The following is a 15469-nucleotide window of genomic DNA, read 5'->3' as shown; positions in this document are numbered from 1 at the left end:
ACATCATTGTGAGACGTGGAATAAGGGAAAGGGGGATACCTAGTCAGTTGTCCAACAGAATGTATTCAACTGAAATGTGTCTTCTACATTTAACCCAACCCCTCTGAATAGGTAAACAGATGATCTCTGCATGTGTGGATCCCACCGTGAAGCAGGGAGGTGTTATGGTGTGGGGATGCTTTGCTGGTGACACTGTCTGTGATTTATTTAGAATTCAAGGTGCACACTTAACCAGCATGGCTACCACAGCATTCTGCAGCAATACGCCATCCCATCTGGTTTGCGCTTAGTGGGACTATCATTGTTTTTCAACAGGACAATGACCCAAAACACACCTCCAGGCTGTGTAAGGGCTATTTGACCAAGAATGAGAGTGATGGAGTGCTGCATCAGATGACCTGGCATCTACAATCACCAGATCTCAACCCAATTGAGATGGTTTGGGATGAGCTGGACCACAGAGTGAAGGAAAAGCTGCCAAAAAGGGCTCAGCATATGTGGGAACTCTGTGGGAGCAAGATGTACATATAGGAAGAAACATAATACTGTACCACAAGAGAAAGATACACTTACGAGTGCATTTGCCATTCTGGTAAAATGCATTGTCTATTGTATAGGACAGGGGGCCAGAGTAAGGCCATGAGAGCATAGGACAGCTGGACATACCAAGGTCAGAGGGACACACAAAGGAGGGGGTCAGCCAAATGACCAACTGATGGACTATAGACATAGGCCATATATTTTTAGGACATGAACAGAAGAGATAAAAAGTCTACTAGTCCTAATAAGGACAAGCCAAACATAAGGGGGCCATAGGATAAGATGGGCATGTATTATTTTTGTGACATGAAGAGGTCCTGTCACCATTATAACTTGACTGAAAGCAGATATGGGCGTTATCGAGCTGAACAAGCAGGATGCACAGATTGGGATATAATGGTGGCAGATGGACTGAGGGAAATCATTTCATTTGCATGTGGGATGGACTCATATGTTGTATGTGTATAAATCAGAGCTAGAGCTCTGGAAAACGGTGTGTTCCGCGGACCATCTAGGCTTCTGATATGTTTGTATTAAAAGCCTATATTGAATTCACAAGTTGTTGCAAGTGTTATATTTTGTAACGATCCTCCACGACATCTTCTTCAAGAATATTGGAAAAGCATTCCAGGTCACTACCTCATGAAGTTGGTTGAGATTATACCAAGAGTGTGCAAAGCTGTCATCAAGGCACAGGGTGGCTACCTTGAAAAATTTAACTTATATTTTGCTTACAACATTATTCCATATGTGTTATTCCATAGTTTTGATGTCTTCACTATTATCCTACAATGTAGAAAACAGTCAAATAAAGAAAAGCCCTGTAATGATTAAGGACAAACGTTTGACTGGTTCTGTACAACAAGGAAAGTTGAAAGATATACCCATTAAAATCATTGAAAACAAATGCAACAACATCATTTGACCACACTTCCTTATGTCTCATAAGCGACAGTAAAACCTGATTCCGGGAGGGTGGAGGGGAACGGAATAGCTTTGTCCTGTTGGCCACAATAAATATTAAACAGTATCATTAAACCAAATATTTTATTAATTTAGTCCACACCTCTAATTTGGGTCCATTAAAATCATTGAAAACAAATGCAACAACATCATTTGACCACACTAATAGTATTTTTTACCACACTTCCTTATGTCTCATAAGCGACAGTAAAACCTGATGAAGGGTTTTAAAAAGAAATGTTAACATCTTTAGGACCAACAAAAATTATACAAGAGGCCTATGCTCCTTATAAAAAATGAATTATTATAGATTAGTACATTTTAAAATTAATGTGATAAGCAGAAGTTGATCAGATAATGGTTTTAATTATTAATCTATTGAATACATGAATACACAGAGTATTGTTGAAACATTATTCTACATTATACAGTTATTTAATGGATAACAGGAGTTGATGAAATAAGACACAGCTCTGAACCCCCCCCACCCCACCACTCCTACTCCCCCCCACACAGAACTCCTACTCCAAGACGCTTGATACATATTGATCCAGAGCTGCATATTATCTACACATGTTACCATGGTAATCAGACTTAGTTAGAGAATGGGAAATGGATGACTCTTTACAAGATGTTTTCTATTGAAACTTTATAAAGGGATCTGGAACCGGTGCCGGAGAGGAGGGAGATGAAAGAAAACATGTTTGTGATTTCTGGTGTTTTTTCAGTGACCCTGAATGAGCAAAGCTCTTTCCACATAGACAGGAGTAAGGTTTCTCTCCAGTGTGTATTCGCTGGTGTGTTGTCAGATTGAAATCTTGAGCAAAACTCTTCCCACACTGATCACAGCTATAAGGTCTCTCTCCAGTGTGTATTCGTTGGTGTATAGTTAGGGATCCTGATTGATTGAAGCTCTTCCCACACTGATCACAGCTATAAGGCTTCTCTCCTGTGTGTATGCGTTGGTGTGCAGTCAGGGTGGAATCTTGAGCAAAACCCTTCCCACACTGATCACAGCTATAAGGCTTCTCTCCTGTGTGTATTCGTTGGTGTATAGTTAGGTATCCTGATTGATTGAAGCTCTTCCCACACTGATCACAGCTATAAGGCTTCTCTCCTGTGTGTATGCGTTGGTGTGCAGTCAGGGTGGAATCTTGAGCAAAACTCTTCCCACACTGATCACAGCTATAAGGCTTCTCTCCTGTGTGTATTCGTTGGTGTATAGTTAGGTATCCTGATTGATTGAAGCTCTTCCCACACTGATCACAGCTATAAGGCTTCTCTCCTGTGTGTATGCGTTGGTGTGCAGTCAGGGTGGAATCTTGAGCAAAACCCTTCCCACACTGATCACAGCTATAAGGCTTCTCTCCTGTGTGTATGCGTTGGTGTGTAACCAGGGATGCTGAATGATTGAAGCTCTTCCCACACTGATCACAGCTATAAGGCTTCTCTCCTGTGTGTATGCGTTGGTGTTTAGTCAGGTCTCCTAATTGATTGAAGCTCTTCCCACACTGATCACAGCTATAATACGTCTCTCCTGTGTGTTTGCACTGGTGTTCAGTCAGGTGTCCTGACTTCCTGAAGCTCTTCCCACACTGAATACAGATATAAGGCTTCTCTCCTGTATGTATGCGTTGGTGTGAAGTCAGATTTCCTGAATGATTGAAGCTCTTCCCACACTGATCACAGCGATAAGGCTTCTCTCCTGTGTGTATGTATTGATGTGTAATCAGGGAACCTGAATGATTGAAGCTCTTCCCACACTGATCACAGCTATAAGGCTTCTCTCCTGTGTGTATGCGTTTGTGTGTAGTCAGAGTTCCGGACAGTGAAAAGCTCTTCCCACACTCTTCACAGCTGTAAGGCTTCTCTCCTGTGTGTATGCGTTTGTGTCTAGTCAGGTGTCCTGAGTTCTTGAAGCTCTTCCCACACTGATCACAGCTATAATGCTTCTCTCCTGTGTGTATGCGTTGGTGTCTTGTCAGATCTCCTGATTGATTGAAGCTCTTTCCACACTGATCACAGCTGTAAGGCTTCTCTCCTGTGTGCATGCGTTGGTGTCTAGTCAGGTGTCCTGACTTCTGGAAGCTCTTCCCACACTGATCACAGCTGTAAGGCTTCTCTCCTGTGTGTATGTGTTTGTGTCTAGTCAGGTGTCCTGAGTTCCTGAAGCTCTTCCCACACTGATCACAGCTGTAAGGCTTCTCTCCTGTGTGTATGCGTTGGTGTGTTGTCAGGGCCCTTGATTGACTGAAGGTCATCCCACAATCAAAGCAGGGGTAAGGCCTCTCCCCTGTATGAATTCTCTGAGATTTTAAGGTTTTAGATGCAGCAGAACTCTTCCCGCACTGAGAACAGTGGTACGGTTTCTCTCCAGTGTTACACTGCTGGTAAATGAACAATTCCCTCTGTTTAGCAAAACTCTTCCCCCAGTCAAAGCAGCAGTGGTGAGGTTTCTTCCCTATACCTCTATGCCGGTGTTTATTGAAACGTCCTGATCTGGAGAGACTCTTCTCTGTCTTGTCAGCATCACGATGTTGTCGAGGCTCCCCAGATGACAAGCCTCTCCCGCTGAGAGAGCAACGGTTAGGGCTGTCCCCTGTGAAAGAAAGATATTGAATAGCATGGACATCTGAAATCAGGCTACCTGATGGGACGTTGATAAATGCTGAAAATTGGCAATCAAAATAAATGTACTACCACAGTGACCATATTATCTTTTAGAAGCATATTTGATTCCGATTTCGGACATATTAAGTTTGTATGTGAAAACAATTTCTAAGATGTGTACTTTCAGTTTTCCCTGAACTCACTGCACTCGAGCAGAAGGAGGACGCTTGCGCTGCTTGTGCTAGAACATATGCAGATTAAATATGCCTCTATGAATCTGATGAAGGCCTTTACGTGGCCTAATAAATTTAAAAAATTGCTCAGAAAACCAGGTGTTTTTAACAGCGTCACTTTGATTGTCAACTTAAGCCAATTAAGATAAGCAGAGTAAGGTGTTTAGGTGACTAATGCCATACTCGGCCTACTGCCACAACTAGTTTAATGTCAAATTATGATTGTGGATGTGTTGGATTCTTGCTTGAAATATACCTATTCATGTTACCATACTAGAACTTGTTGATTACCTTGCATGTAGAAAGAATGTATATGTTGGGGTCAATGGAGGGTGGATAGGAACTAAGTGTATGGGAAGTTATTGAGTGAGACAAGGGGGAGTGCAGAAAGTTAACACTCTCTGTTATTTCCTAAGGAGAGAGGCAAAGGGCAACAGTCTGGTTTCAGTCACTGATAAATTGGACAGCTGTGGATTAGAGAGGAGCGAGGAATTTGGGGGTAGGCCGATGAAGTGAGAAGAAACAGTCCTACTTGACACATATACTTCCACGCCCACCAAGGTTCTAGCATCAGGCAAGGCCATGACAACACCAATGAGAGGAACCAATTAAGTTCCTGCCGAGCAACAGAAATGTATTGGCTGTTTTAGATGTGCAAGGAGTTGACTCCGCCTAGTAGGAGGATATAAATATATGTGCTTGTGTAATCAGGTCTTTGCAGCTGTATGACCCAGTGGGTGAAGAATCTTGGATTGAGCCTTTCCAAGTTATGAGTTTTTACTCTGTTTGTTCAGAACCTAACACATGTAAACATACTCATTGTAAAGCACTAGTTATTTTGTTGCTTTGACAAAGTCCTTTCTGAAGGTTATTATGGATGTGATTAGTAATTCACTTACATCTGTCCCTCATTTTAAAGGTCTACCCTGTTACATGAACTGAACTCTTGTTTTAATATGGTGAAACTATTCTTAAAAAAAAAAAAAGGTTTTCAAAAGAAACATTGAACATCTAATAGTCAAATCAGAGTAAAAGCAGGTGGTTCTACTCTATCGATTTACTGCTATTTTGTGGTGGGAAACTGAGCATCTGAACCCTTCTATCCAGACACAGACATGATAGAGATGTTTTAACAATAACTTTTTATGTGAAGACTGCATTCAATTACTACTTCCTGTTGCACAATACTAGCTTCCATTCCCCCGTCACAAGCAGATTCATGGCTGATTTAAAGGACCGTTTTACCCATGTAATCAGGTGGTTCTGTTGTTTTCAGTCGTCCCCTGTTACGGCCAACCCTGTTACTTTATTTGGCACATTGGCTCTTAGTGTAGTCATATTTTTATTCAATGTCTTGTTTTTTCTGAAGTTGAACATGTGCTCTCTATTACAGAATGGTAAAATTAGGTGAATTTTTTACACATTTAAAAATGGGTGGAATGACCCAGATATTTTCATATATAATTGATCAATTAATGACTAAAGTGCATAAAGATGGCAGGATTCTGATATGACGTCACTGTTTTAGCACTATCCACTGAGTTCTGAAACTACGGTGCGCGACATTGAACAATGTTCCAATAAATCTACAATCACCGCCATCTTGAAGCTAAAATTGGGATCATGTTAAATGTGCTAATGTCCATACCAACAAAACAGTAAAGGAGAGCAATGTAGAATACAGTGAACTCAGCAAAAGGAGTAACTGTGCTATCGTTTCAGAAGCAGACTGTAGTCTAATCTACACACAATGGTTCTTACTTAATGAAATGAAATCTCCATCTTCCTTCTCTTCTTCTTCTCCTCCTCTCTGCCCCGGGGGTTTCCTGCAGTCAACCAGACCCAGCAGTAAAGCGGTCCCGGAAGACGTTTGACCTGGGGACTCCGGGAGGGTGGAGGGGAACGGAATAGCTTTGTCCTGTTGGCCACAATAAATATTAAACAGTATCATTAAACCAAATATTTTATTAATTTAGTCCACACCTCTAATTTGGGTGCATCCCTAGAATATCAACTTTTTGCTTAAATGTTCATTCGTTCACAACTTCCTACTAATCTAATATTGGGCTAGTATTGGGTTGGTGGAGGCATGGGCTAGTTTCCACCATATGTATTATACCAGTCATTACCTTTCAAAACGACTTGTATTTTTTTTCCCATATATATTTTTTTAACCTTTATTTTACTAGGCAAGTCAGTTAAGAACAAATTCTTATTTTCAATGACGGCCTAGGAAGTGTGGGTTAACTGCCTGTTCAGGGGCAGAACGACAGAGTTGTACCTTGTCAAGTCGGGGATTTGAACTTGCAACCGGTTCCGGTTGCTAGTCAAATCAAATCAAATTTTATTTGTCACATACACATGGTTAGCAGATGTTAATGCGAGTGTAGCGAAATGCTTGTGCTTCTAGTTCCGACAATGCAGTAATAACCAACAAGTAATCTAACCTAACAATTCCAAAACTACTGTCTCATACACAGTGTAAGGGGATAAAGAATATGTACATAAGGATATATGAATGAGTTAGAGTCCAACACTAACCACTAGGCTACCCTGTCACCCCAATATACAGATGGATCAAAAGACCCAAGGACAGGTCAGACTGGACCAGCCTTTGTTGAACAGGAAAGTGAGGTGGCTGTCAGGAGACGTATTACAGACCACCTGGCTGTGTACATGGCAGAGCTGATGGCCGTACTGCAGTGGGCAGAAGAAGTCAAACCAGACAGTGTAGTTATATGTTCTGACTCATGTGCTGCATCGATGAGTCTGCAATCATTTAGACAAGCAGACAAGGAGCACTACATGAGGGAATTCAAATTCATGCCCAGGTGAGACAGATACAGTGGGGAGAACAAGTATTTGATAACCTGCAAAATCGGCAGTGTTTCCTACTTACAAAGCATGTAGGTCTGTCATTTGTATCATAGGTTCACTTCAACTGTGAGAGACGAAATCTAAAACAAAAATCCAGAAAATCACATTGTATGATTTTTAAGTAATTCATTTGGATTTTATTGCATGACATAAGTATTTGATACATCAGAAAAGCATAACTTAATATTTGGTACAGAAACCTTTGTTTGCAATTACAGGGATCATACGTTTCCTGTAGTTCTTGACCAGGTTTGCACACACTGCAGCAGGGATTTTGGCCCACTCCTCCATACAGACCTTCTCCAGATCCTTCAGGTTTCGGGGCTGTCGCTGGACAATATGGACTTTCAGCTCCCTCCAAAGATTTTCTATTGGGTTCAGGTCTGGAGACTGGCTAGGCCACTCCAGGACCTTGAGATGCTTCTTACGGAGCCACTCCTTAGTTGCCCTGGCTGTGTGTTTCGGGTCGTTGTCATGCTGGAAGACCCAGCCACGACCCATTCAATGCTCTTACTGAGGGAAGGAGGTTGTTGGCCAATATCTTGCGATACATGGCCCCATCCATCCTCCCCTCAATACGGTGCAGTCGTCCTGTCCCCTTTGCAGAAAAGCATCCCCAAAGAATGATGTTTCCACCTCCATGCTTCACGGTTGGGATGGTGTTCTTGGAGTTGTACTCATCCTTCTTCCTCCAAACACAGCAAGTGGAGTTTAGACCAAAAAGCTCTATTTTTGTCTCATCAGACCACATGACCTTCTCTCATGCCTCCTCTGGATCATCCAGATGGTCATTGGCAAATTTCAGACAGGCCTGGACATGCGCTGGCTTGAGCAGGGGGACCTTGCGTGCGCTGCAGGATTTTAATCCATGACGGCGTAGTGTGTTACTAATGGTTTTCTTTGAGACTGTGGTCCCAGCTCTCTTCAGGTCATTGACCAGTCCTGCCGTGTAGTTCTGGGCTGATCCCTCACCTTCCTCATGATCATTGATGCCCCACGAGGTGAGATCTTGCATGGAGCCCCAGACCGAGGGTGATTGACCGTCATCTTGAACTTCTTCCATTTTCTAATAATTGCGCCAGCAGTTGTTGCCTTCTCACCAAGCTGCTTGCCTATTGTCCTGTAGCCCATTCCAGCCTTGTGCAGGTCTACAATTGTATCCCTGATGTCCTTACACCCTCTCTGGTCTTAGCCACTGTGGAGAGGTTGGAGTCTGTTTGATTGAGTGTGTGGACAGGTGTTTTTTATACAGGTAACGAGTTCAAACAGGTGCAGTTAATACAGGTAATGAGTGGAGAACAGGAGGGCTTCTTAAAGAAAAACTAACAGGTCTGTGAGAGCCGGAATTCTTACTGGTTGGTAGGTGATCAAATACTTATGTCATGCAATAAAATGCAAATTAATTACTTAAAAATCATACAATGTGATTTTATGGATTTTTGTTTTAGATTCCGTCTCTCACAGTTGAAGTGTACCTATGAGAAAAATTCCAGACCTCTACATGCTTTGTAAGTAGGAAAACATGCATAATTGGCAGTATATCAAATACTTGTTATCCCCACTATAGGTGTCCATATAAGCTTTGCTTGGGTCCCGGCCCATGTGGGGGTGGAAGGGAATGAGGAAGTAGATGTGCTAGCTAAACAGGCCCTTAGGAGACAGGAAGTGGAGGTGCCAATGAGCAAAGCAGAGGCTAAGGGAATGATATGGGCAGTGGTGGTGCAGAGATGGCAGGAGCAGTGGAACAGTGACAATAAGGGCAGGCCTCTATTCATTGTTTATATTTTAGTTATTTAGCAGAAACTCTTATCTAGAGCGACTTACAGGAGCAATTAGGGTTAAGTTGCTCAAAGGCACACAGATTTTTTCACCTAGTCGGCTCAGGTTACTGGCCCAACGCTCTAAACCACTAGGCTACCTGCCACCCCTATTCCAGGTACAGAGTAAAGTAGGGGAGGATGGTAGGAATGGACAGAAGAGAGGAGGCTTTCCTTACAAGGCTAAGAGTAGGACACAGCCAGCTGAATAAGTGATTAAATGTGATAGGAAATCATTCAACAGGAAGATGTGATTACTGCCAGGAAACAGAGACAGTGGAGAATGTACTGATACAGTGTGGGCAGTATGATAGGGAAACAGAGAGACTGATCCAGTATGAGGGAGAAAGGGGTACAGGAATTGAGTTTGATACGTGTACTGAGTAAAACATTGTTAGATACAGTTGCAAATATTTATCTTTAAGAGAAACGGGGAAGGCAGATAGGATTTAGTTCCTTGATCCCCGTCACTGGCCCACACTCCAATACAGTAGGTGGCGTAATGCACTATAACGTTGAGTGTCAACTGCCAATAAACCCCACAGGAGATTATGTATTTTCAGTATCTGGTCATATAATGGATAATCTGACTTTCAAATCAGTGATGAACAAGTGCACACTTTGGGAGGAAGGATAAATAATTAAGTAATAAACACAGATTCCTACACATGATACATTAGTAGGTTACTTTTCTGAAGAAAAAAAAAAACTTGTTTTATCCTCATGTTTTTTTGTCCAGTTATTTAAGCCAAACACAGAAATGTGGAGGATCAAAGATGATGAAAAATAGGCCTAGACATTTATACAACACAGCAGACCTATACTGTTAAAAGGAAACCAGACTTACCGGATCCATTGAGGAAGCTATTGCTCCTTTATCAGACAACTTGTTATATAAATGATATCCTGAATTGCAAAAAAAAAAAAGTCAACAGTAGTATAGTTACTTTGTTTAAGTGTTCACAAGAGGTCTGCCGGAAGGCGTGATTTCCTTCAGCAGTAAGGGGCAATATCATGTATATTCATACCTCTCTACATAAAACCCATTGGGTGACTGGTTGAGTTATCTTAAGTGCTTCACGTTACTGAGGCCTAAACGAAACAAAACATGGCGGACAATTTATCTTACTTCGGATCTGAAACCTAATAGTAAGCATCAACTTTAATGACAGTTAACATAAAGTTAAAACACAAATATGAATTTCCTGCGCCACAATAACATTGTCGCCGAGGATGGCTAACTAACGTTAGTGTTTGATTCAGATCATCCGTTTTGTCATAAAACAGCCTAGCTAGGTAGCGAAATGCTAACTAGACTCGGGAGTTCGTGTGGGACATGTGTGCTTCAGGAGTCTGTGGGTTTGATATTATTCCACCATGGGCAACAACAACTGGCTACTAGTTCGTTTTCTGACAAATGTTCAACTCAGAGCCAGTTTATCCACTGACCATCACATTTGAAAGAACAACAGGCTGGCTAGTTAGTATTCTGGCTCACACTGGCCATGCAGTAGCAAAATACACAGCTATCTCGATTTAAGAGTTCCTGGTAGAGATATTTAAAGAAATTAGAATATAGGAACCCCATTCGGTAATGAATGGAGGAACGTATATCGCCTCACCCAGCAGACGGTCGACCAATCTTGTTCACGGTGTCATGCTGGGTCACAAGGTTGCTAAACGAATAGTCACTCAATCCTTTCTCATAGTCAGGGTATGAGTCGAGAAACCTGCATATTTTCCTCCGCAGTAAATAATGTCCCGATTCCAAATCTATACGATATTACAGAGAACAAGTAAATTATCTCACATGCGGGAAAATATTTGCAATGACCAGATTCGATTTATTCTTCTTCAGTGGGCTTTAATGGTGGGTGGCATCCAATATCTTGCATTACCGCCCCCAACTGGACGTTAGTATAAATCCATTATACTTCAGGGACAGGCAGAAATGTACGCAATTACTGTATTTCTCGTTGGAAAATGGACGAGTGTCATGCTTTTTCAATTTCAGTCTGGGGAGGGATTAGTATTTTATTTATTTAGTCCAGGGGAGAGTCATGTAATGACAGTATTTGTCACCATTTTGGAACTTACGTACTGAATTACCATTCAACTTCGTGGTACAACCCTGCTCTCTCTCTCTCTCTCTCTCTGAATTCAATTTAAGAGTCTTTAATGGCATGGGAAGCATATGATTACATTGCCAAAGTAAGTGAAATAGATCATAAATAAAAGTGAAATAAACAATCAAAAAAATTGACAGTAAACAACTCACATAAGTTTCAAAAGAATAAAGACATTTCAAATGTCATATTAAAATCAAATTGTATTGGTCACATACACGTGTTTAGTAGATGTTATTGCAGGTGTCGAAAAATGCTTGTTATTCTAGCTCTGACAGTGCAGTAATATCTAACAAGTAATATCTAACAATTTCACAACATATACCCAATACACACAAATATAAGTAAGGAATGGAATTAAGAATATATACATATATTGACGAGTGATGTCAGAGCAGATTGAACTAAGATACAATAGAAAAGTATAGAATACTGTATATACATATGAGATGAGTAATGCAAAATATGTAAACATTATCAAAGTGACTAATGATCCATTTCTTAAAGTGGCCAGTGATTTCTAGGCTGTCTATAGGCAGGAGCCTCTAATGTGCTAATGATGGCTGTTTAACATTCTGATGGCCTTGAGATAGAAGCTGTTTTTCAGTCTCTCGGTCCTAGCTTTGATGCACCGGTGCTGACCTTTTCAGTTTGTTAGTGATGTGTACACCAAGTAACTTGAAGGGTTCCACCTTCTCCACTACGGTCCCATCGATGTGGATAGGGGGGTGCACCCTCTACCGGTCCCATCGATGTGGATAGGGGGGTGCACCCTCTACCGGTCCCATCGATGTGGATAGGGGGGTGCACCCTCTACTATTTCCTGAAGTCGACAATCATCTCCTTTGTTTTGTTGACATTGAGTGAGAGGTTATTTTCCTGGCCCCACACTGCCAGAGCCCTCACCTCCTCCCTGTAAGCTGTCTCGTCATTGTTGGTAATCAAGCCTACTACTGTTGTGTTGTCTGCAAACTTGATGATTGAGTTGGAGGTGTGCTTGACAGTACTTACTGTACTCTTCTGTCCACAATCATCTCCTTTGTTTTGTTGACATTGAGTGAGAAGTGCAAATAGTTAAAGTAGAAAAAGGGAAAATAAAGAAAGATAGGTGTTATTTACAATGGTGTTTGTTCTACGTTTGTGCCCTTTTCTTGTGGCAACAGGTAACAAATATTGCTACTGTGATTGCACACCGTGGTATTTTACCCAATAGATATGGCAATTTATCAAAATTGGATTTGTTTTCGAATTCGTTGTGGGTCTGTTTAATCTGAGGGAAATATGTGTCTATATGGTCATACATTGGGCAGGAGGTTAGGAAGTACAGCTCAGTTTCCACCTCATTTTGTGGGCAGTGTACACAGCATGTTTTTCTCGAGAGCCTGGTCTGCCTACGGCAGCCTTTCTCAATTGCCAGCCTATGCTCACTGAGGCTGTACATAGTCAAAGATTTCCTTAATTTTGGGTCAGTCACAGTGGTCAGGTATTCTGCCACTGTGTACTCTCTGTTTAGGGCCAAATAGCATTCTAGTTTGCATAGTTTTGGAAATTCTTTCCAATATGTCAAGGAAATATATTTTTCTTTTCTCATAATTTGGTTAGGTATAATTGTGTTTCTGTCCTGGGGCTCTGTGGGGCCTGTTTGTGAACAGAGGCCCAGGACCAGCTTGCTTAGGGGGCTCTTCTCCAGATGAATTTCTCTGCAGGTCTGGGAATCGCTTCCTTTTAGGTTGTTGTAGAATTTAATAGGTCTTTACTGGATTTAGATCATTAGCGGTTATTGGCCTAATTCTGCTCTGCAGGCATTATTTGGTGTTTTACATTGTACACAGGGGATATTTTTGCAGAATTCTGCATGCAGAGTCACAATTTGATGTTTGTGCCATTTTGTGAATTATTGGTTGGTGAGCGGACCCCAGACCTCACAACCATAAAGGGCAAGGGGTTCTAAACAGATCCTAATTGGTATGTCAAAATGTGTGTTCCTTTTGATGGCATAGAAGGCCCTTCTTGCCTTGTCTCTCAGATCATTCACAGCTTTGTGGAAGTTACCTGTAGCGCTGATGTTTAGGCCGAGATATGTATAGTTTTTTGTGTGCTCTAGGGCAATGGTATCTAGATGGAAGTTGTATTAGTGGTCCTGGCAACTGGACCTTTTTTGGAACACCATTACTTTTGTCTTACTGAGACTTACTTTCAGGGTCCGGGTCTGACAGAATCTGTGCAGAAGATCTAGATGCTGCTGTAGTTCCTCCTTGGTTGGGGTCGGAAGCACCAGATCATCAACGAACAGTAGACATTTGACTTCAGATTTTAGTAGGGTGAGGCCAGGTGCTGCAGACTGTTCTAGTGCCCGCGCCAATTTGTTGACATATATGTTGAAGAGGGTGGGGCTTAAGCTGCATCCCTGTCTCACCCCCTGCGGATTAAATACACCTCTATAACTCTGATTAAAGTGTTTACATGTCCTAATAATTCTAAAGAATTCTCAGAAAACCAGGTGTTTTTAAAGGCGTATCCTTACTTCGGTTATGACCTTACTCTGCTGATCTTAATTGGTGTAAGATGTTTACATGACTAATGACACACTTAGCCTACTGCCATAATCAGTTTAATAGGAAATGATTAGTGTGCATGTAAAGCCCTAGTTATTTGGTTACCAGTGGTGTGAAGTACTGAAGTAAAAATACTTAAAGCACTACATAAGTCGTTTTCTTGTGTATCTGTACTTTACTATTCATATTTTTTACAACTTTTACTTCACTACATCGCTAAAGAATATAATGTACTTTTTACTCGTTACATTTTCCTGACACCCAAAAGTACTCATTACATTTTGAATGCTTAGCAGGACAGGAAAATTGTCCAATTCACATATTTATCAAGAGAACATGCCTGGTCGTCCCTACTGCCTCCGATCTGGTGGACTGACTAGACACAAATGCTTTGTTTGTAAATTATGTCTGAGTGTTGGATTGAGCCCCTGGCTCTCTGTAAATTAAAAAAATAAGAAAATGGTACTGTCTGCTTTGCCTAATATAAGGAATTTAAAATGAGTCTTAACCTCGGGTTTGGGTGCATCCCTCGAATATCTCGTTCCTTTAATGTTCACTCGTTCAAAACGACCCGCAAATCTAAGAGCATTGGCTGGTGGAGGCATGCACTAGTTTCCACCATATTTAATATTTTTTTATTTTACTAGGCAAGTCAGTTAAGAACAAATTCTTATTTTCAATGACGGCCTAGGAACAGTGGGTTAACTGCCTGTTCAGGGGCAGAACGGATTCGAACATGCAACCTTTCGGTTACTAGTCCAACGCTCTAACCACTAGGCTACCCTGCCGCCCAGTCATTTCCTATCAAACAGTGAAGAAGAGGAGAAGCAAGAGGGATAACTGGGCCCAAAATCTGGCTTCTGGCTTATTTGATCATATATACAGTTCGTAACGAGTTGGTTGTTAGGTGTGTATTGGTAAAAGTAGGACACGTGACATCCCGACAACTTTTGAGGGTTGCTATACAGAAGACAGTCCTATTTGGTAAAATACCAAGCAGATATTATGGCAAGAACAGCTCAAATAAGCAAAGAGAAACGATAGTCCATCATGACTTTAAGACATTCAATCCGGAAAGTGCAATCACAAAAACCATTGAGCGCTATGATGAAACTGGCACTCTTGAGGACCGCCACAGGAAAGAGTTACCTCTGCTGCAGAGGATAAGTTCATTAGAGGTACCAGACTCAGAAATCGGTAATTAACTGCACCTCAAATTGCAGCCCAAATAAATGCTTCAGAGTTCAAGTAACAGACACATCTCAACATCAACTGTTCAGAGGAGACTGTGTGAATCAGACCTTCATGGTCGAATTGCAGGCAAGAAACCACTACTAAAGGACACGAATAAGAATTAGAGACTTGCTTGGGCCAAGAAACACGAGCAATGGACATTAGACCGGTGGAAATCTGTTCTTTGGTCTGATGAGTCCAGATTTGGGTTTTTGGTTCCAAACATCATTGTGAGACGTGGAATAAGGGAAAGGGGGATACCTAGTCAGTTGTCCAACAGAATGTATTCAACTGAAATGTGTCTTCTACATTTAACCCAACCCCTCTGAATAGGTGAACAGATGATCTCTGCATGTGTGGATCCCACCGTGAAACAGGGAGGTGTTATGGTGTGGGGATGCTTTGCTGGTGACACTGTCTGTGATTTATTTAGAATTCAAGGTGCACACTTAACCAGCATGGCTACCACAGCATTCTGCAGCAATACGCCATCCCATCTGGTTTGCGCTTAGTGG

At 41.6% G+C, this 15469-nt stretch overlaps 1 protein-coding gene across 8 annotated transcripts in view; it reads right to left on the bottom strand.

The window, feature by feature from the left end:
- The window catches only part of LOC116375810 (zinc finger protein 271-like), a 40981-nt gene that overhangs the window by 13563 nt on the left and 11949 nt on the right, over positions 1-15469 (bottom strand). For 2 of the 8 annotated variants that reach the window (XM_031833455.1, XM_031833472.1), the window contains exon 5: positions 1571-2872. In XM_031833455.1, the coding sequence (XP_031689315.1) occupies positions 2142-2872 (731 nt within the window). In that variant the 3' untranslated portion in view covers positions 1571-2141. Of the gene's footprint in view, positions 1-1570; positions 4103-6107; positions 6265-9887; positions 9947-10662; positions 10904-15469 lie in introns of those variants that run through there. The other 6 variants (XM_031833509.1, XM_031833516.1, XM_031833523.1 and 3 more) reach the window with 6 other exon arrangements.

This window comes from Oncorhynchus kisutch, linkage group LG1, assembly GCF_002021735.2.
Source record: "Oncorhynchus kisutch isolate 150728-3 linkage group LG1, Okis_V2, whole genome shotgun sequence".
Lineage (NCBI taxonomy): Eukaryota > Metazoa > Chordata > Actinopteri > Salmoniformes > Salmonidae > Oncorhynchus > Oncorhynchus kisutch.
Note: the sequence above shows the minus strand (reverse complement) of the source record. Positions and strands in the feature narration are given on the sequence as shown.